This window comes from Diaphorina citri, unplaced genomic scaffold (assembly GCF_000475195.1).
Source record: "Diaphorina citri unplaced genomic scaffold, Diaci psyllid genome assembly version 1.1 scaffold163, whole genome shotgun sequence".
NCBI classification, from domain to species: Eukaryota; Metazoa; Arthropoda; class Insecta; order Hemiptera; family Psyllidae; genus Diaphorina; species Diaphorina citri.
This window is the reverse complement of record NW_007377600.1, coordinates 203858-227244: the sequence shown is the minus strand read 5'-3', so window position 1 is coordinate 227244 and position 23387 is coordinate 203858. Positions and strand designations below refer to the sequence as shown.

The 23387-nt window shown below is 39.8% G+C and overlaps 2 protein-coding genes across 2 annotated transcripts in view; both read left to right on the top strand.

Annotated features, from left to right (window-relative positions):
• LOC103505312 (nuclear pore complex protein Nup93-like) overlaps positions 1 to 1999 on the top strand; it is a 5526-nt gene extending 3527 nt beyond the window's left edge. Inside the window, exon 5 of the mRNA XM_026820639.1 lies at positions 1621 to 1999. Within this exon, the coding sequence (XP_026676440.1) occupies positions 1621 to 1999 (379 nt within the window). The remainder of the gene's footprint in view (positions 1 to 1620) is intronic.
• Positions 2000 to 3098: 1099 nt separating this feature from the next.
• LOC113465807 lies at positions 3099 to 20901 on the top strand. Its single transcript, XM_026820644.1, has 4 exons — positions 3099 to 3270; positions 3690 to 3979; positions 19470 to 19709; positions 20837 to 20901. Exons 2-4 carry the CDS (start codon positions 3772 to 3774, stop codon positions 20845 to 20847), a joined length of 459 nt encoding a protein of 152 aa, XP_026676445.1. The 5' UTR covers positions 3099 to 3270; positions 3690 to 3771; the 3' UTR covers positions 20848 to 20901.
• Positions 20902 to 23387: the final 2486 nt, after the last annotated feature.

The following is a 23387-nucleotide window of genomic DNA, read 5'->3' as shown; positions in this document are numbered from 1 at the left end:
GGACCTAGAGGAAATAGTTATAGCCTACCTAATGAAATTTGCATTTTAGATTTTCCTTTTTGGTCAAAGGAGACATTGTATTTGGAAGACGGGTCGAGGCATGTTAAAACATATTCATTGAAGTGAACCTAATGATATTAAAATTTTGTGAAATTTCCAACGTAAAAAATTAAATGTAAAAAACAGGAGAGGATACAAAATGGAGGGAGAATCTTTATTTAGTTAACAGTTTAAATAGTACCGGTGAACAAGGGATGGAGGAAACGGGAAAAGCACAAAGCTCTTTCAAATTCTTGAGAAAACAAAAGATGGAAATGAAAAAAAAAATGGCTTGTAAGGGGTGAAGTGTGAACCTCTCAGCCAGTTAGGGCAGCCACTCATTATCAGGTAGAACTGACACTATCAGGTTTACCTGACACCTCATGAGGTCGACCTGATAGTGAGTGGCTGACCTTAGGTTACGTCAAAGTTTACACCACCTCGCATTTTTTTTCGCTGGCATTTTACCCAGCTCAGTATCCTCACGAGATCAAATCACCGAATACACTTCGAAATAACCAGCAGCACTCTCTGTGATCTGACGGCCACCAGATCTGTCCAGATTTTCCAACAGCCCTGGACCAACAGCACAGTGGACTAATCCCGTGGAGGTAGTGCTGCTCCCGAAGCTGGAGACGGAGTGACGTAGGCGACAGCGGTAACAACAACATCTGACAGCCACCCGCCCAAATACCAACCACGCAAGACACTGTTCAACTTCATTGATCCAGCGGAAACTGGTACACTCAACTTCTTAACTGAGAAAGCATCTCAAATCTCAAGTTACCTCTCCACTCCACCACCAACCCATCACTCCCATTATTAACAAAACAGAATGACACACAGATACAGGTAGGAAGTGAGTTTTTTCCCCTTTCTTTTTTTTCACATTAAGATATGCCTACCTCATCAATCAAATGGGGGGAAACAAAAGTTTACAGCACGCTCCAGGATTCAGGCATTTCTGACCTGACTGGGTAGCTGAGTACCTCATCGCTCATCCCTTCCTGAATTGAAACTTGAGATGAAGAGAGTGTCCATATTGTCCTAATCTTACACCTCGACTTTTGGATTTGTATTGGAAATGATGTGGGGTTCATTATTTTATTGCTGAAAAATATACCCTTAGTCGTGAGCCATAGAATTTCATTACATAAGTTGAGTAAGTACTTTTTATTTACATATGCAAAACAAAAGCAGTTATGCATAAATAATCAAACAATACTCTGGGTATTTGAAATGAAATGAGAACCATGCATTTTTAATCATGTTCGTGATAGTTTTGATGGATTTTTGATGAATTTATATTGTGTATTTTTAATTCGTCAACTGTCGAACAAACGTGATGTTTGAGGCCAGTGCGATTAACATTGCATGGAATGAAACAAACTGAAATTTAGCTCACAACTATATCTGGGGATTCTTTGGTGAAAATGTGGTGGTTACTTATGCTACAAAAAGTCATGAAATCCCCCCATAAATACCTCTTTGTGAATGAAATTCCATGCCAAGTTCCCCCCCCCCAGAAAAGTTGTTCAATTTGTGCCTCCACTAGTAATGCTAACTGATTTCATTCCCCAGGTTGAAGCTTCACCAAGTTCGGTTTGCCAAAACCCCAAGTCTTCCCAAATCCGAACTGTTGACCCTACTAACCCCTTCGCCAATGGCACCCTATCTCAATTTCGACCTTTTCCAATGGTCGATATTCGACGGCCATGGATTCGACAGAACCCTTCTGAGCGAGAACCCTATGTTAGGGTTCCTGTATCTGTTCCTGTCATGTCAATATGAGGCGGCACTGTTGTATTTGTACAGGACTAAGGCTTACAGGATACATGCTGTGTATTTGACCATTGCTATGCTCAAACAAGGCAAGTATTACAATCCTATGAAAGTGTTACACTGTTACAGGAATTCCTATGCCAGGGTTCCTGTGTTTGTTTCTGTCATTCAAATATGACAGCGATTTCCAACTAGCGGCCCACGGGCCACATGTGTCCAGCGGAATTTTAGCCTGGGCCCCCTCGGGATTGATTTTTGCTCTTTTACTAGGGGGTGGGCTCCGAAAATGGAGCATCCACCCCAATCCACTCAAGAAAAATCCTGTATATGGGCCTGCTCCCCTATGTTTGTGGCCCTCGGAGTACCTGCCAATGTAGTAGGTATGTGGCCCGCATACACATGTAAGTTACAACTTTGTTTCCTACGCTAAGTAGATTGTATCTCTCTACATTTCCATTACTACTTACATGTCCATATCACTGCAACCTTCTTGAATGATATGTCTTCTTGTGACATGTTCATATGCGCTGCAATCTTCTTTATTGAATCTTCAAAAGCTCTTCCACTTTGATCTTCCACTCTTGAATATCTCCTCTACCGTCGTTGTGTCATTCCTGTTTATCTATTCATACCAAAATCCAGAGGAAGCAAAAAGAGAGAAAAGGATTCAAAATGAATTAGTGCAGCTTTATCCTCTTTCCCCTAACCTCCACGTCCTATCTATCCTTTTTACCCCCGCACCCACTCATCCCTTTTATTCACCCCCAACCTTATCCCTTTATTTTTTATTCACCTCTCCCCACTCTCTATGGCTTTTGTTGTCTTCATATTTTTTATATACTTATATGTATGGTTCATATACCTTTTTTGAAGAGAGACTACTACAGAGTTAGTTACATTTGTAACGAATTCCCTCTCTCTTTCTCTCTCTCTTACAGGAGCAATGATGGCTGTTTCGGTATTTCTATCATTTTTTTTTACCCGTATCCATGTTCTTGTGTAGCTTTTCGCTTTATCTTATAACTGAAATATGACGTACAACCTTCTGACCTAGATGTTCTATCATTTCCATCTCCTATGTACAAAAAGTCAAAGCTACAAAGGATAGATGCGGAGGAAATAGTATACGGAACAGACTGTTGTCTCTTGTAAAACTATCTATCCAAGTATCCACTGAACTGAACTAACAGATGATAGAATTCTTCTAGTCTACTTATAAGACAACTCTAGTGAACACATAAGCTAGGAATTCTAGGAAGATCAGGTTTCGAATTGAGAAATTTATGGATTTAGAAGGCAAGCATTTCAGTCCACAAGGATGAGTCCATATTGTCCTAATCTTACACCTCGACTTTTGGATTTGTATTGGAAATGATGTGGGGTTCATTATTTTATTGCTGAAAAATATACCCTTAGTCGTGAGCCATAGAATTTCATTACATAAGTTGAGTAAGTACTTTTTATTTACATATGCAAAACAAAAGCAGTTATGCATAAATAATCAAACAATACTCTGGGTATTTGAAATGAAATGAGAACCATGCATTTTTAATCATGTTCGTGATAGTTTTGATGGATTTTTGATGAATTTATATTGTGTATTTTTAATTCGTCAACTGTCGAACAAACGTGATGTTTGAGGCCAGTGCGATTAACATTGCATGGAATGAAACAAACTGAAATTTAGCTCACAACTATATCTGGGGATTCTTTGGTGAAAATGTGGTGGTTACTTATGCTACAAAAAGTCATGAAATCCCCCCATAAATACCTCTTTGTGAATGAAATTCCATGCCAAGTTCCCCCCCCCCAGAAAAGTTGTTCAATTTGTGCCTCCACTAGTAATGCTAACTGATTTCATTCCCCAGGTTGAAGCTTCACCAAGTTCGGTTTGCCAAAACCCCAAGTCTTCCCAAATCCGAACTGTTGACCCTACTAACCCCTTCGCCAATGGCACCCTATCTCAATTTCGACCTTTTCCAATGGTCGATATTCGACGGCCATGGATTCGACAGAACCCTTCTGAGCGAGAACCCTATGTTAGGGTTCCTGTATCTGTTCCTGTCATGTCAATATGAGGCGGCACTGTTGTATTTGTACAGGACTAAGGCTTACAGGATACATGCTGTGTATTTGACCATTGCTATGCTCAAACAAGGCAAGTATTACAATCCTATGAAAGTGTTACACTGTTACAGGAATTCCTATGCTAGCAGAGTGTGTTTGACCAGAAAGTGGCCGAGTTCGTGCTGAAATACAAATGCTATGATGAACTGTTTGGTAAGTACCGACAATTGGAAAGCCCAGCTGGCAGCTGGCCTAGGGCCTATGCCAGGGTTCCTGTGTTTGTTTCTGTCATTCAAATATGACAGCGATTTCCAACTAGCGGCCCACGGGCCACATGTGTCCAGCGAAGTTTTAGCCTGGGCCCCCTCGGGATTGATTTTTGCTCTTTTGTATATGGGCCTGCTCCCCTGTGTATGTGGCCCTCGGAGTACCTGCGAATGTAGTAGCATGTGGCCCGCATACAAATGGAAGTTGGTAATATAAAACAACACGGCGAGGTAAATTGACAGCCTAATATGTTATTTTCTCCGGCACAAATCAGAATACGGGGTGGGGTGGATGTTAGAGCCCGTTCCGGGAAAAAATTGTGTCGTGTGTAGTGGGAATAGTGAACACTCTCATTTAAATTATTTAAATCACATTGCCTACATGCCTACAGAACGTTCGGGAAAAAATCGGATGAATCGGATGACAAAAAATCGGATGGACGAAAGGTGAGAACGGGCTCTGAGGCTCTTCCAGAATCAACCGGTACCTTCGGCTTCTCCCTTTCCCCCGCTCCCTTTCGCTCTCTCTCTCTCTCTCTCTCTCTCTCTCTCTCTCTCTCTCTCTCTCTCTCTCTCCCTGTTCTCGTTTTTCACACATTCTGTCTTGTACCTAGGTACTTATATTTTACACCTATGGGTATTGGCACTATAGGTATCTAGATTATTAAAGGAGAACAAATAATGGCCGGGTCCAGAATCAGAATCTGATTGGATGAAAATTTTGAAATCAACCAATCAGATTGTTTTATTCAAGGGTTAAACTTAAACTGAGTTTAAACTCCAATTGTGGCCTCTGCCATGAAAGGACTATATCTGTCCCTTCAGTTCATCATGAAAGTGGCGCGATGCACACTAGTGAAACTCGAATTTCTCGAAATATTTCATGAAAAGAAGTTTCATCAACATTTTCATGAAATGAGTTTCATGAATCGTTTCATCAAAGGACTTTAGTTCAACGGCTGAATGCATTATTATCCACCTGTGTGATGACTAGATTCCTTAATGACTATAGTCCATGTCGAGTAGGTATATCATACAACGTTTTATGAAATCACATCATAGGTATTATAGCCGATATAAATCACAGGGGTGTGAACGTGTTTACTCGATTGAACAAAACCTTGGGCCTAATGGGGAGTGAGTATGTGTTGGAGATACATCCATCAGTAGAGGATACTGGGGAAGTGAGAATTGGAAGAGATAGGAAAACATTTGAAGAGAATATAAAACATTATAACAGGTAGTGGATTTTTTTTTCAGTTAGGTAGGCGCTTTAACACTCTTTTGTCGTTCGCGCCGAAGGTAGTGGATTGACACCACGAAATTTGGATGTTCGGGACGGAAATATGAGCCCTCAGATTATAAAGCTGTGTCCAAACATAGCCAACGCCGTCAATCGACGGTTTCAGTCGACGTCGATCGACGGCGTCAACTATGTTTGTACACAGCTTGAGATTTTTAACAGGCTATTTACTTCTGACCTACCCGGGATGATCGTATATTTACACTCTAAAATCTAAGAAAAAAAATCGAACCATAGGACTATGAATTGAGAGTCAATGATAACCATCGGACTTGGTCGGTGCTCTTAGTATCTCGGAAATTTAAAACATTCCCCCACAAATTAAAAATATTCTAACCCGAAATTTACATTCCCCCAAAAGCTTTTCTCATATTCCCCATCGACACTGTGCGAAACATTCCCTCAAAAAGCTCATCCAACATCCCCCGCCGAGCGTCGCCACTGTCTGAAACCTTCCCCCCAAAAGCTTGTCCAACATCCCCCCCCAACCACGCGCCGTCACTGTCTGAAACGACGCCCCGGCTAAGTTTTATTGCTTTGAAATTAATAATCAATCGAGAGTGAGATGAGTATGCAATAAAAAATGTACCTAGGCCCGGAGCGTGGCATCTGGCGTCGGATGAGATGCTTTCTCAATCAGGGGCGGTCGAATGGTTTTCATTTTCACTGCTTTCATTTCATAAGTAAGTAGTAGTGGCCGTCCCTTATCGAGAAAGCTTTCTCTATCAGGGATGGTCCAATAGATTGCACTGTTTCCATTTCATAAATAGGTGGGTAACTGGGTAGTGTAATAGACCAATGCAGTAGTTATCCCTTCTAGCCTATTCCACACATTTTCATGAAATGAGTTTCATGAATCGTTTCATCAAAGGACTTTAGTTCAACGGCTGAATGCATTATTATCCACCTGTGTGATGAATAGATTTCTTAATGACTATAGTCCAAGTCGAGTAGGTATATCATACAACGTTTTATGAAATCACATCATAGGTATTACAGCCGATATAAATCACAGGGGTGTGAACGTGTTTACTCGATTGAACAAAACCTTGGGCCTAATGGGGAATGAGTATGTGTTGGAGATACATCCATCAGCAGAGGATACTGGGGGAGTGAGAATTGGAAGAGATAGGAAAACATTTGAAGAGAATATAAAACATTAGAAAAGGTAGTGATTGACACAATGATGCCACGAAATTTGAGTGTTCGGGACTTTAATACGAGCCCTCAGATTATAAAGGACACATAGTCGGCCGGCCGTCGATCGACGAGGTGCTCCATGTTGTCGAGGCAGTGTGGACGGGTCAGTCGACATCGATCAACAGCTGGTCGACTATGTATGGACACACCTTGAGTCTTTTAACAGGCTCTTTACGAGCATCATCCATCGGTCCTGGAATGTAAAACATCCCCCCACATTTAAAATATTCTTTCCGAAATTTACGTTCCCCCAAAAGCTTTTCTCACATTCCCCTCATCGACCCTGTCCAAAACATCCAGTCAAAAGCTTTTCCCCCTCCGGCACTGTCTGAAACGACGCCCCGGCTAAGTTTTATTGCTTTGAAATTAATAATCAATCGAGAGTGAGATGAGTATGCAATAAAAAATGTACCTAGGCCCGGAGCGTGGCATCTGGCGTCAGCTGAGATGCTTTCTCAATCAGGGGTGGTCGAATGGTTTTCATTTTCACTGCTTTCATTTCATAAGTAAGTAGCAGGGGCCATCCCTGATCGAGAAAGCTTTCTCCATCAGGGACAGTCGAATAGTTCTCACTGTTTTCATTTCATAAATACATCGGTGGGTAACTGGGTAGTGTAGTAGACCAATGCAGTAGTTATCCCCTGTAGCCTATTCCACATCTCCTGTAGCCTTTCCACGAAAGTATGGAATTGGAAAAATCACAAGTGTAGACTAGATTCGTAGAAGCTCAAAAGCCCTACTTCTGTAGACGTTCATACACAGCCCTGAAGGATGAGAGCTTCTACGAATCTACAAGTGTAGAGCACCATCCATGTACTCGTATATGTAAACAAACAGACCCAAGAATATGGACTAGTCCATTTGTCTGTTCACAGAGGTGGCACTCTACTGTAACTAATTACAATTCTCTACTTGTTATCCCCTGTAGCCTTTCCACGAAAGTATGGAATTGGAAAAATTACAAGTGTAGACTAGATTCGTAGAAGCTTAAAAGCCCTACTTCTGTAGACGTTCATACACAGCCCTGAAGGATGGGAGCTTCTACGAATCTACAAGTGTAGAGCACCATCCATGTACTCGTATATGTAAACAAACAGACCCAAGAATATGGACTAGGTAGTTCATCTGTCTGTTCACAGAGGTGGCACTCTACTGTAACCACATCCCCTGTAGCCTTTCCACGAAAGTATGGAATTGGAAAAATTACAAGTGTAGACTAGATTCGTAGAAGCTTAAAAGCCCTACTTTCAAGTAGGGCTTTTAAGCTACAAGTGTAGAGCACCATCTACAAGTGTAGAGCACCATCCATCATCCATGTACTCGTATGTAAACAAACAGACCCAAGAATATGGACTAGTCCATCTGTCTGTTCACAGAGGTGGCACTCTACTTGTAACTTTTACAATTCTCTACTTTCGTGGAATTGGCTACAAGCCTAAAGTCTCTTGTTGAAAGGCGCTTTAGCCCTCTGCACAAAACTTTCCTAAAATGGGCATAAATAGTTTCATAACTAAATTTGAGGTCTTGGACTTTGGAAATCGGAAAATGTCTCTCACGTTCTTACGGCAGAGCTCATTTTACATTTGTAGAGGATGTGGCTAAATTACTGTCTAATTGGATGATGGTAAAGCTGAGAGCCACTTCACAATTTTGTGTATAAGCACTTATCACAGCACTATACTCTGACCCTGATAAATATCCTCCCTTTGTGCCTCTTCTCTGTGTACCTCTTCCCCTTCCCTATTATCCATTCTCTTCCTCCTTCTCCTCCTCCTCCTCCCCCTCCTCCTCTTACTCATACTCCTCCTTATTTTGTGTATAAGCACTTATCACAGCACTATACTCTGACCCTGATAAATATCCTCCCTTTGTGCCTCTTCTCTGTGTACCTCTTCCCTTTCCCTCCTCCTCCTCTTCCTCCTCCTCCTCCTACTCTTCCCCTAATACTCGTCCTCCTCCTTCTTTCTTCTTGATCTGGAATTGATTTCACGAGTCAAGAGAAGGGAACCCTCGCTTCGTTTAGCAGAAGGAAACCAGGAAGAAAAAGAATGATAAATTTATCAAGATAGCGACGAAGAGGAGGAGGAGGAGGAGGAGGGAAAGGAGAAGGGGAGAAAAAGACTGGAAACAGTTTCTCGGAAATGAGATTCCGAGTTTTCAATTAATTTCTTTTTATTAATTTCAAGTTTTAAATTGATCAAGCGATAAGAACGGAAGAGAAGAGAGCAGAAAGTAATCGACGTCTCATCTTGGTATCGCGAGACAAATTTGAGAGGGTGTGAACAAATGTGTCGCCTCCAAGACAGAAGGGAGGTATTGGAAATTTCAAAAGAAAAGAGGGGGGATAAGATTTGTGATAAAAAGTTTAAGTCGAAAGTCCTGGCGTTTATCAGACAATCGTTCAAATCTTTGTATCAGATGAAACTTTGAAAGTTGAAAAGCTTGGTTGGAGGGTTTTAGCAAATGATCCTTCAAATTTTGACGTTCACCATTTGGTCCTTTAAATCTTGATTTTTATCAACGAATTCAGATGACACTTTTGAAAATTTTGATGTCTATCAAATGTTCCTTCAGATAGGTATTATATCAATCTTCATTAGAAGATTCTTTGAATCTTGATATTCAAGGTGTTTATCAAATGACCATTTGAAAATCTTGATGTCCATCAAATTGTCCTTTGAAATTGGGAAGACAGGATAGGAGAAAGACAGCCGTTTCAAGAACGAACATTATCCCATCAGGATAAAATCCGCCCCGGGCGGGAATCTAACCCACGGCCTAGCGCTTACAAGGCAGATGCGCTACCAACTAAGTTAACTAGGCTGGCAGGAGCATCAATTCTAATCTGACTTTGAGCTTTGTTTTAAAGGGAAATATCAAATCAATATCTGCGAGCTCAGCCACAGACTTCGGACAATGATGAGAAACGACTCTTCCTCCAACGACTCCTGTGCTGCAACTCATGCCCTCCTCTACCAATTTGAAGAGCTGGACATCAGGGACGATCCTTGTGTCTGCGGAGGCAACCACCGATGCTCCAACAAGTTTGGAGTCTATGAAGACCTGGACGATTTGGATGTCTTCGAGTTGGACGTACATACTGTGGCGTTCCGGAATGGCATCCTGTATCGAATACTCCATGGCGATGAGGAGAAGTTCAAAGACACGGTGCGGTTTGCCGCTATACAAGCTGAGGAATGTGGGATGGACTATGACGCCATCCAGTTTTGAAATTTTTGATATTTGTCAGATATCCTTTATATATTTATATTTATTAAATGGTACTTCGAATCTTTTTATTCCAGGAGTTTATCAGAATAGAATAGAATATACGTTGTTTATCCTGCTGGGATAGGACTGAAAAGTACCTTTACCCCCGCAGTCTAACCAAAGTCTCATATATTTCACAGACAAGGTCAACTGATAATTTGTTAAATCCCTATGGTAATAGTCCTAGCAGTGGTCATTATTGGTTTCTGTTTACAGGTTTGATTCAAAACTCCAACATGTTCCCCAAAACCAGACCCTCGAATCTGGACAAAAACGCTCTCATCGACATCGCGGACACGGACAGCAAAGCAAGCACCAACTAATCGTGGACACCTAAACTTTGACATTAGGTATCCGTAGGTACAAAGTCAGGACCCACTTGAGGATTAGAATAAGTGACAAAATAAACTCAAGTTGCTAGTAGGTAGGAAGGTACTCATACTATACAAACAGGAAAAGCCCCCTAAGGGCAGATTTAAGTGGATCCTCCTTAAGTGCTTACTTTCGGGTCGGACATAATCTCGCCAAAGCTATTTCCCAACTGCCACACCATTCCCGACCGTTAAGAATTTCACAGATTTATTTTACAAATTAAAAGACATAAATTCCACTCCGCCTTTTCTTTGTTTATCTTGACCGTACAATCCCAAGGTTTCCCTCGGGTAGGGAAAAAAAGGTCAAAGTCGTAACAGCAAATAGCAACAACAGCATTTGAATTTTAATTCGCCCCAAAAAGGTAGTTTTTACCTACCCTACGTAAGAATACAGATTGCTTTTTGAAAAAAATAAAAGACCGAAAAAGGAAAGCTCTCCAGGATTGGAGCTACATGATTGCACGATGCTTACTCATTCCCTACTGGGCCTATGGGCCTCTAACACCGTCGCGCCGCGCCGGTGTAGTTTTTGAGCGCCGCGGCGCTAAAAAACTACATAGAAAATGAGATTTTTTTGATTATTGGCAAATTTGAACTAGCAAACCGAAAGTTGTGACAGTTTTCCCCACAATTTTTAATACAAAAATCACCTTCATTACCGCATTCGTTAACTCCAATCATTTACACCCTACCCAGCGTCCATCGACGTCAATTGATGACGATCGACATCGTCTGAGACACTTCTACACCATGAACCTTCCTTTCATTCCACCAAGATCTTTTGATCTCACCTAGGGACTCTAAATGGGTTCCAGGCACGCACCTTTAATTGTATACAGAGTCTCCCAAAATAAATAGTACGTACATAGATAAGTTTATTCTGTTTAATAGTAAATAAAAATAAATAGTACGTTTAATAGTAAAGTTAAGATAAAGAGTCTCCCAAAATAAATAGTAAGCACAGTAAATTCTCATAGATGTTATCAACACTCCTAATGGCTGTCTCTTTGCTCCCTCTTCCCAAAACTACCTGAGAGAACCGTGCTCCCTCTGGATGTGAGTGAAGTGGAAGCGCGACATGAAGAGTTTCAGATGTATGATGTGTCGATGAAGAGTGCGATAGGTAAGAGAAGATGATAAATCAAAACAAGGGTCCTCTATTGGGTTGTATGAAAAACGAATACTACTTCACTTTTTGTACAATGGACCTTCACAAAGTTACCCAGTCTTCAATCAAGTAAAAGTGTCCTCGGTCCTCGACCAAAAAACGCTAAGCCAAAGAGCTATTGCAACATTAAAACGCAGAATTCATTTTCGCTGCAGCAGGTGAATAAAGAATTAAATATGTACCTGGTTAAATTAGTAAACAGTATGGTCAATTGTTGGTACCTAAACGTACAAAAAGCAACTAAAACAACAGCATTACAGCTAATTGTAATTGCTAATTGCTCTTACAATGGACCTTCACAAAGTTACCCAGTCTTCAATCAAGTAAAAGTGTCCTCGGTCCTCGACCAAAAAACGCTAAGCCAAAGAGCTATAGCAACATTAAAATGCAGAATTCATTTTCGCTGCAGCAGGTGAATAAAGAATTAAATATTTACCTGGTTAAATTAGTAAACAGTATGGTCAATTGTTGGTACCTAAACGTACAAAAAGCAAAAAGCAACTAAAACAACAGCATTACAGGTAATTGTAATTGCTAATTGCTCTTCCCTCACTTCTTCCACAGGAATAATCCTTCAGATCATGACGGAGATTCAGGAACGTACTTTGGAAACTCTGACGAAAGCAACGAGCCTTGGACTCATTGATAAAACCGAGTTTACACTCCTCCAATTGAAACGAAGAAGTAATGCCATCATGCTCTTCATAAGCCACAATGAAAGTTGGTTCAATCATGAGCAGACTAATAAGAGATTGCTGGATATTGATTTGAAACTACAGTAGGAGTTGGGTCAACCATGAACTGACACTATCTGAAGCTACACAGAACGAAAGTTGATCTAACCATAGACAAAAAGGCAATAGACCACCGGACAAACGTAATTTGAAAAGTGATACTCTGGAATGAAAAGGAATGAAATGTAGGCATTGAAAATACAATGTTGAAAATGTCAATCGACATTTTACATGAAAACTTGTAAAGAGGCAATAGACCACCGGACAAACGTAATTTGAAAAGTGATACTCTGGAATGAAAAGGAATGAAATGTAGGCATTGAAAATACAATGTTTAAAATGTCAATCGACATTTTACATGAAAACTTGTAAAACACAGAACGAAAGTTGATCTAACCATAGACAAAAAGGCAATAGACCACCGGACAAACGTAATTTGAAAAGTGATACTCTGGAATGAAATGTAGGCATTGAAAATACAATGTTGAAAATGTCAATCGACATTTTACATGAAAACTTGTAAAAGGGGAGACCTAGTAGATTTATTGTACAGGCTGATAAAAGAAATAAAAGCACAACATTATTTAAAAAAGTACCTTCTGGAAAACATCACCCCTTTTCCCATAATGATGCTTCTTTCAAAAACAAACATCAAAAGTTTTCATTCAGATAAACACAAATAATTGGGAAGCCTGGATGTTCCAGTATCAACGCTTGAAATATCATCATCAATTTCAGAGGCAGAACGGAATGGAATGAGTGGAAAAGCTTTCGGAAAGTTTGTTTTGTGACAAATGGTTATTTGTTCGGCGCAAATTGGTTTTCCTTGCCGTTCTTCCTTTCCTGAAAAACGTGATGTGAGATTTTCCAACTCTCCAACACCTTCGTCATGTCTTTGCCTTTTGTTTTCCTTAATTACATTTTGAAGAAAAGTTTTGTGCGCTAATGTATTCTGCTTGTAATTCAGTTCCTATCAGTGTTCTGGTTTGTTTTCCTTAATTACATTTTGAAGAAAAGTTTTGTGCGCTAATGTATTCTGCTTGTAATTCAGTTCCTATCAGTGTTCTGGTTTTTGGGGAGCAGTGATGAAAATTGACAACAGGAGGTCACTATTGTTTTGTACACAAGGCAGAGGTATTTAATGGTATTATGTAAAGTGATGGATAGTTGTAGTAGGTACGATGGAAGACAAAATAATGAACTTGCAAGGAAAGGATTTTCAACCATATGTACCCAATAATCTAAGACATAACATTTTTACTTTCTATTATTACTGAAGAGCAGCTATAAGTGGAATTTACACGACAATTTACAGCTGATTATAGCTACTCCTCCTCCTCCTCCTTTACTATGATTTTCCACTGGCTCCAAGCAATCAAGATATGTGGGCAGGCAGAGGTATTTAATGGTATTATGTAAAGTGATGGATAGTTGTAGTAGGTACGATGGAAGACGAAATAATGAACTTGCAAGGAAAGAATTTTCAACCATAATATGTACCCAATAAGTCTAATACATAACATTTTTATATCCTACTGAAGAGCTGCTAGAAGTGGAATTAACGCGACAATTTACAGCTGATTATAGCTACTCCTCCTCCTTTACTATGATTTTCCACTGGCTCCAAGCAATCAAGAAATGAGCAAAAAAGAATATTCGGACTAAAAACATTATTTTCCTCTACTACAGTATATGTAGGTAAGTCCTATCCAGCTCAGTCATTTAATCCTTGCCTGAAATGACATCTTATTACCAAGAAGTCAAATGGAGAAAAACAGGTACCCTCAAAAGAGCCAGTGTTATTGTCTGTGGCTTGACAGGGCTGGTTTTGTCTCAGTTTTACGTCCTCCAGCGAGACAATTTATAGTAAACAGTAATTAATAATTATTGGTAGACCCACAAAAAGAAAACAACAAGAAACTAAAATAAGAACATTATAGGTAATTGTAATTGCTCTGCCTTCACTTCTTCCACAGGAATAATCCTTCAGATCATGACGGAGATTCAGGAACGTACTTTGGAAACTCTGACGAAAGCAACGAGCCTTGGACTCATTGATAAAACCGAGTTTACACTCCTCCAATTGAAACGAAGAAGCAGTGCCATCATGCTCTTCATAAGCCACAATGAAAGTTGGTTCAATCATGAGCAGACAAATAAGAGATTGCTGGATATTGATTTGAAACTACAGTAGGAGTTGGGTCAACCATGAACTAACGTACTTTGGAAACTCTGACGAAAGCAACGAGCCTTGGACTCATTGATAAAACCGAGTTTACACTCCTCCAATTGAAACGAAGAAGTAATGCCATCATGCTCTTCATAAGCCACAATGAAAGTTGGTTCAATCATGAGCAGACTAATAAGAGATTGCTGGATATTGATTTGAAACTACAGTAGGAGTTGGGTCAACCATGAACAAGCTTTTTTTTACCAGTTTTCTCTCCCACCCTTAAGGCAGCCCTATTTCCCTCCCCCTTCTCTTCTCATGAGTTTTCCCCTCCTCCTTTTCTTCTCGTCTTTTTTTTTCCTTATTATTCTACTTCCTTTTTCTTTTTCTTCTTGTTGTTCTTCTTCTTCTTCTTCTTCTTCTTCACATGACTCGTACAGCCCTCCCCCCCCTCCTGGTCTTCGTCTTCTTCCTCCTCTCCTTGTTCTTTTATGCATTCAATAAACTTCAATCATGATTTAAGATTTACTCGGCAGCAGTATTTGCTGAGCCGAGAGCTCAGTCTAAGCACGTGCTTGCCCGCCTCCGTAATATAAAACAACACGGCGAGGTAAATTGACAGCCTAATATGTTATTTTCTCCGGCACAAATCAGAATACGGGGTGGGGTGGATGTGTGTAGAGCCCGTTCCGGGAAAAAATTGTGTCGTGTGTAGTGGGAACAGTGAACACTCTCATTTAAATTATTTAAATTACATTGCCTACATGCCTACAGAACGTTCGGGAAAAAGTCGGATGAACCTCACGATAAGTGAGAACGGGCTCTTAGGCTCTTCCAGAATCAACCGGTACCTTCGGCTGGTACAACCTCTAATTAAGATCTCTCTTATCCACCCTGTACGAATAAAGTGGCATAAGCTAAATTTTCATTTCTTTGCTTCTTCCTGTACAACGCTCTCTCTCCCTCCCTCTCTCTCTCTCTCTCCTTCTCTCCCTCTCTCTCTCTCTCTCTCTCCCTCCCTCTCTCCCTCCCTCTCTCTCTCTTTCTCTCTCTCTCTTTCTCTCTCTCTCTTTCTCTCCCTCTCTCTTAGGCAGAGGTATTTAATGGTATTATGTAAAGTGATGGATAGTTGTAGTAGGTACGATGGAAGACGAAATAATGAACTTGCAAGGAAAGGATTTTCAACCATATGTACCCAACATAACAGTCTAAGCTCTAAGACATAACATTTTTACTTTCTATTATTATATCCTACTGAAGAGCAGCTAGAAGTGGAATTTACACGACAATTTACAGCTGATTATAGCTACTCCTCCTCCTTTACTATGATTTTCCACTGGCTCCAAGCAATCAAGAAATGAGCAAAAACTCTTATCCACCCTGTACGAATAAAGTGGCATAAGCTAAATTTTCATTTCTTTGCTTCTTCCTGTAGTTCCTGTACAACGCTCTCTCTTTCTCTCCCTCCCTTTCTCTCTCCCTCCCTCTCTCCCTCTCTCTCTCTCTCTTTCTCTCTTTTTCCCTCCTTCTCTCTCTCTTTCTCTCTCTCTCTCTGTTGTTTACATTAAGCTGAACATTATGTTTACAACGGCACGTCACAAGTTTATCGCTCCAAATACAACAGAAAAGAAACAGGCATTTTCCTTCTCTCTCGCTCGCTCGCTTTTTTTTTTTAATGGAACTCCCCCCTCTCTCTCTCTCTCTCTCTCTCTCTCTCTCTCTCTCTCTCTCTCTCTCTCTCTCTCTCTCCCTCTCTCTCCCTTCCTCTCTCTTTTTCACACATTCTGTCTTGTATAGGTACTTATATTTTACACCTATGGGTATTGGCACTATGGGTATCTAGATTATTAAAGAACAAATAATGGCCGAGTCCAGAATCAGAATCTGATTGGATGAAAATTTTGAAATCAACCAGTCGGATTGTTTTATTCAAGGGTTAGACTTAAACTGATTTTAAACTCCAATTGTGGCCTCTGCCATGAAAGGACTATATCTGTCCCTTCAGTTCATCATGAAAGTGGCGCAATGCACACTAGTGAAACGTTTGTTGAAATACCTATTTCATGAAAAGAAGTTTCATCAACAGTTTCATGAAATGAGTTTCATGAATCGTTTCATCAAAGGACTTTAGTTCAACGGCTTAATGCTTTATTATCCACCTGTGTGATGACTATATTCCTTAATTACTCTAGTCCAAGTCGGGCTTTTTTTTTTTAATGGAATCAAGAATCAAGGAATAGGTTGGGTGAAAGCAGTGACCTTCCTTTATAATTGATTTGAACCAAATCTTATAAATGGCCTTGTTCGGACTCTGTGTTTTGTATCTCCTGAGATTCTAAAACCAAGGTACCCGTTTATGGATTAAATATCTCGGTTTAACGGCATTTACCCCTAATAATCATACAACGTTTTATGAAATCACATCATAGGTATTATAGCCGATATAAATCACAGGGGTGTGAACGTGTTTACTCGATTGAACAAACCTTGGGCCTAATGGGGAATGAGTATGTGTTGGAGATACATCCATCAGTAGGGGATACCGGGGAAGTGAGAATGGGAAGAGATAGGAAAACATTTGAAGAGAATATAAAACATTAGAAAAGGTAGTGATTGACAAAATGATGCCACGAAATTTGAGTGTTCGGGACTTTAATAGGTACGAGCCCTCAGATTATAAAGGAGTGTCTACACATAGTCGGCAGGCCGTCGATCGACGAGGTCCTCCATGTTGTCGAGGCAGTGTGGACAGTTCAGTCGACATCGATCGACGGCTGGTCGACTATGTATGGACACACCTTGAGTCTTTTAACAGGCTCTTTACGAGCATCATCCATCGGTCCTGGAATGTAAAACATCCCCCCACATTTAAAATATTCTTCCCGAAATTTACGTTCCCCCAAAAGCTTTTCTCACATTCCCCTCATCGACCCTGTCCAAAACATCCAGTCAAAAGCTTTTCCCCCTCCGGCACTGTCTGAAACGACGCCCCGGCTAAGTTTTATTGCTTTGAAATTAATAATCAATCGAGAGTGAGATGAGTATGCAATAAAAAAATGTACCTAGGCCCGGAGCGTGGCATCTGGCGTCAGATGAGATGCTTTCTCAATCAGGGGCGGTCGAATGGTTTTCATTTTCACTGCTTTCATTTCATAAGTAAGTAGTAGTGGCCGTCCCTTATCAAGAAAGCTTTTTCCATCAGGGACGGTCGAATAGATTGCACTGTTTCCATTTCATAAATAGGTGGGTAACTGGGTAGTGTAGTAGACCAATGCAGTAGTTACGAGTCAAGAGAAGGGAACCCTCGCTTCGTTTAGCAGAAGGAAACCAGGAAGAAAAAGAATGATAAATTTATCAAGATAGCGACGAAAAGGAGGAGGAGGGAAAGGAGAATTAAGAGGAGAGAAAAAGACTGGAAACAGTTTCTCGGAAATGAGATTCCGAGTTTTCAATTAATTTCTTTTTATTAATTTCAAGTTTTAAATTGATCAAGCGATAAGAACGGAAGAAAAGAGAGCAGAAATCGACGTCTCATCTTGATATCGCGAGACAAATTTGAGAGGGTGTGAACAAATGTGTCGCTTCCAAGACAGAAGGGAGATATTGGAAATTTAAAAAAGAAAAGAGGGGGAATAAGATTTGTGATAAAAAGTTTAAGTCGAAAGTCCTGGCATTTATCAGACAATCCTTCAAATCTTTGTATCAGATGAAACTTTGAAAGTTGAAAAGCTTGGTTAAGAGGGTTTTAGCAAATGATCCTTCAAATTTTGACGTTCAGCATTTGGTCCTTTAAATCTTGATTTTTATCAACGAATTCAGATGACACGTTTGAAAATTTTGATGTCTATCAAATGTTCCTTCAGATAGGTATTATGTCAATGTTCATTAGAAGATTCTTTGAATCTTGATATTCAAGGTGTTTATCAAATGACCATTTGAAAATCTTGATGTCTATCTTATGGTCCTTTAAAATTTTTGATATTTGTCAGATATCCTTTATATATTTTCATATTTATTAAATGGTTCTTCGAATCTTTTTATTCCAGGTGTTTATCAGAATAAAATAGAATATACGTTGTTTATCCTGCTGGGATAGGACTGAAAAGTACCTTTACCGCCGCAGTCTAACCAAGGTCTCATATATTTCACAGACAAGATCAGCTGATAATTTGATAAATCCCAATGGTAATACGATTTGGATGTCTTCGAGTTGGACGTACATACTGTGGCGTTCAGGAATGGCATCCTGTATCGAATACTCCATGGCGATGAGGAGAAATTCAAGGACACGGTGCGGTTTGCTGCAATACGAGCTGAGGAATGTGGGATGGACTATGATGCCATCCAGCTGAATACTGTTTGTGGTAAGTGCGAATTTCGATAGTTCAGGAATAACTACTTGGTCTCCCAACCTTGGCTTTCGAAAACTCGTACATCTGTACGGTAAGTTTGCCCATGCATTCGTCAATAATCGTTTTAGGAGCCTCACTAAAATCTCCACGAGACCTACACTGCAAGAGGTGTCCAAATTGAGATTATGAGACTGCATAATCTCAATTTGGCCGTGTCAATCTAAACACCAAATAAACTCATAGTTATTGGAAGAGGTAGCTGTTTTCGAATCTACGTTACGATGACAATTAAGTAGCCGACTACCAACTGTTGTAGACTTATCAAAGTAGCAGTTTGGTCTTACACCTCCTTTTGAAAATTTTGATGGCTATCAAATGTTCCTTCAGATAGGTATTATATCAATCTTCATTAGAAGATTCTTTGAATCTTGATATTCAAGGTGTTTTATCAAATGACCATTTGAAAATATTGATGTCCATCAAATGGTCCTTTGAAATTTTTGATATTTGTCAGATATCCTTTATATATTTATTAAATGGTTCTTCGAATCTTTTTATTCCAGGAGTTTATCAGAATAGAATAGAATATACGTTGTTTATCCTGCTGGGATAGGACTAAAAAGTAGCTTTACCCCCGCAGTCTAACCAAATTCTCATATATTTCACAGACAAGGTCAACTGATAATTTGTTAAATCCCAATGGTAATAGTCCTAGCAGTGGTCATTATTGTTTTCTGTTTACAGGTTTGATTCAAAACTCCAACATGTTCCCCAAAATCAGACCCTCGAATCTGGACAAAAACGCTCTCATCGACATCATTCCACTCCTGGACACCTCCCTCAACATTGCTAGCCTTGTGGAAGACTACATCTGGGATAGCAAATTCTTCCAGACCCATCCTGCCTATCCTGACATCAGGTACGACTATGAAAAGTGTCTAGAAGTGTTTCTGGCCATCCAAGAGGTGACTGTGGACAACCAGAGTGTGTTTGACTCTCTCTCTCTCTCTCTCTCTCTCTCTCTCTCTCTCTCTCTCTCTCTCATACAGGAGCAATGATGGCTGTTTCGGTATTTCTATCATTTTTTTTACCCGTATCCATGTTCTTGTGTAGCTTTTCGCTTTACCTTAAAACTGAAATACGACGTACAACCTTCTGACCTAGATGTTCTATCATTTCCATCTCCTATGTACAAAGAGTCAAAGCTACAAAGGATAGATGCGGAGGAAATAGTATAGGGAACAGACTGTTGTCTCTTGTAAAACATATCTATCCAAGTATCCACTGAACTGAACTAACAGATGATACTTCTAGTCTACTTATAAGACAATTCTAGTGAACATATAAGCTAAGAATTCTAGGATGATTAGGTTTTGAATTATTGAGAAATTTATGGATTTATAAGGCAAGCATTTCAGTCCACAAGGATGAGTCCATATTGTCCTAATCTTACACCTCGGCTTTTAGATTTGTATTGGAAATGATGTGGGGTTCATTATTTTGTTGCTGAAAAATATACCCTTAGTCGTGAACCATATAATTTCATTACATAAGTTGAGTAAGTACTTTTCATTTACATATGCAAAACAAAAGCAGTTATGCATAAATAATCAAACAATACTCTGGGTATTTGAAATGAAATGAAAACCATGCATTTTTAATCATGTTCGTGATAGTTTTGATGGATTTTTGTTGAATTTATATTGTGTATGTTTAATGCGTCAACTGTCGAACAAACTTGATATTTGAGGCCAGTGCGATTAACATTGCATGGAATGAAAAAAAACTGAAATTTAGCTCGCAGCTATATCTGGGGATTCTTTGGTGAAAATGTGGTGGTTATTTATATCCACACCCACACATAGTCGAATAGCCGTCGACTATGTGTGGACACTGGACACACCTTTAGACTTGAGGGATACCATTTCCTATTGTGCACTGTACAGTGCCAAAATAAGGGGTAATCATAGATACAATAGCGCCTTCATTTACTGACGCCGTATACTGCCAAAAACAGTTCATCTCAAACCAAAAAGCTGCATCATTTGAAATGTCAATGGTTGCCTTTCAACACTTGAACTTAGATAATTATGTCCTTATTTATTTGACAGAGTGTGTTTGACCAGAAAGTGGCCGAGTTCGTGCTGAAATACAAATGCTATGATGAACTGTTTGGTAAGTACCGACAATTGGAAAAATTTGTAAGCCCAGCTGGCCTAGGTACAACCAGAGTGTGTTTGACCAGAAAGTGGCCGAGTTCGTGCTGAAATACAAATGCTATGATGAACTGTTTGGTAAGTACCGACAATTTTAAAAAGTTGTAAGCCCAGCTGGTAGCTGGCCTAGGTTGATAGTGTTATGTTGACCTTATGTGGGTCGAATGTTTGATGTTTTCTTCTGCGCTTGCACAGAAACTTAAAGAGCTTTTCAACATGAGACTGTTAAGGTGTATCCACACCCACACATAGTCGAATAGCCGTCGACTATGTGTGGACACTGGACACACCTTTAGACTTGAGGGATACCATTTCCTATTGTCCACTGTACAGTGCCAAAATAAGGGGTAATCATAGACACAATAGCGCCTTCATTTACTGACGCCGTATACTGCCAAAAGCACTGTACAGTGCCAAAATAAGGGGTAATCATAGATACAATAGCGCCTTCATTTACTGACGCCGTATACTGCCAAAAACAGTTCATCTAAAACCAAAAAGCTGCATCATTCGAAATGTCAATGGTTGCCTTTCAACACTTGAACTTAGATAATTATGTCCTTATTTATTTGATCAGGAAAAGTAATTAAAATAACAGCACGAGCAGACGTCTGTTAGTCACCCAATTACGTATGTAAAGTTGACGAAAGCAAATTGAATTCTTCATCGGAAGTCTCTGACGCCAAATCACACCTTCATTATTTAAATATCATTATTTACAAGCAGTGATTAGAATTTTAAGCAGCAACCTGAGGTGCTTAAATTCCTGCTTGTTCCCGTTTCTCTTCCTAATTCTTCTTTTCCTTTCTCCTATTTAACTTTTCCTTCTTCCCCATCACACCTTCATTATTTAAATATCATTATTTACAAGCAGTGATTAGAATTTTAAGCAGCAACCAGTGAGGTGCTTAAATTCCTGCTTTTTCCCGTTTCTCTTCCTAATTCTTTTCCTTTCTCCTATTTAACTTTTCCTTCTCCGTCAATAACAATCCCTCTCCTATTTAAATTTTCCTGCCATTTTTTCTTCATTTTACTATCTGATTCCTCTTTCTCTCCTTTCTCTCTTTCCTTTTTCACTATTTTTAGCCCCTTCTTTCAGCCCCATTTACTTCTTCTTTTTCCTTTTCTCTACTGCTCAGCTTTTTTTTACCAGTTTTCTCTCCCACCCTTAAGGCAGCCCTATTTCCCTCCCCCTTCTCTTCTCATGAGTTTTCCCCTCCTCCTTCTCTTCTCATCTTTTTTTTTCCTTATTATTCTACTTTCTTTTTCTTCTTCTTCTTCTTCTTCTTCTTCTTCTTCTTCTTCTTCTTTTGCTTCTTCTTCACATGATCTCGTTCAGCCCTCCTTCCCTCCTGGTCTTCTTTTTCTTCTTCTTCTTCTTCTTCTTCTTCCTCATCCTCCTCTCCTTGTTCTTTTATGCATTCAATAAACTTCAATCATGATTTAAGATTTACTCGGCAGCAGTATTTGCTGAGCCGAGAGCTCAGTCTAAGCACGTGCTTGCCCGCCTCCGTAATATAAAACAACACGGCGAGGTAAATTGACAGCCTAATATGTTATTTTCTCCGGCACAAATCAGAATACGGGGTGGGGTGGATGTGTGTAGAGCCCGTTCCGGGAAAAAATTGTGTCGTGTGTAGTGGGAATAGTGAACACTCTCATTTAAATTATTTAAATCACATTGCCTACATGCCTACAGAACGTTCGGGAAAAAATCGGATGAATCGGATGACAAAAAATCGGATGGACGAAAGGTGAGAACGGGCTCTGAGGCTCTTCCAGAATCAACCGGTACCTTCGGCTGGTACAACCTCTGATTAAGATCTCTCTTATCCACCCTGTACGAATAAAGTGGCATAAGCTAAATTTTCATTTCTTTGCTTCTTCCTGTAGTTCCTGTACAACGCTCTCTCTTTCTCTCCCTCCCTTTCTCTCTCCCTCCCTCTCTCCCTCTCTCTCTCTCTCTTTCTCTCTTTTTCCCTCCTTCTCTCTCTCTTTCTCGGTTTTAGCGTCACCTATGTTAAGCTACGCCGAGCAAGGCCAATAAATGGATGGTTGACTTAAACATTATATTGGAAATAAAGGGAGAACGGGCTCTAGTCTTGATTTTAAATCATTACATGAAAGTAAAATCGAAAAATCAAATCAAGAATCATAATAAACTGAATATTAAACAAATTAGGTAGGTACATAGGTATTCTTTAACCACGATCGAATGAACTACGGCCTAAAAAAATCCCGGAGGGACGGACCCAGCTTGTTTTTTTTCCTTAATGGAATCAAGAATCAAGGAATAGGTTGGGTGAAAGCAGTGACCTTCCTTTATCATTGATTTGAACCTAATCTTATAAATGTCCTTCGGACTCTTTGTTCGGACTCTATGTTTTGTATCTCCTGAGATTCTAAAACCAAGGTACCCGTTTATGAATTAAATACCTTGGTTTAA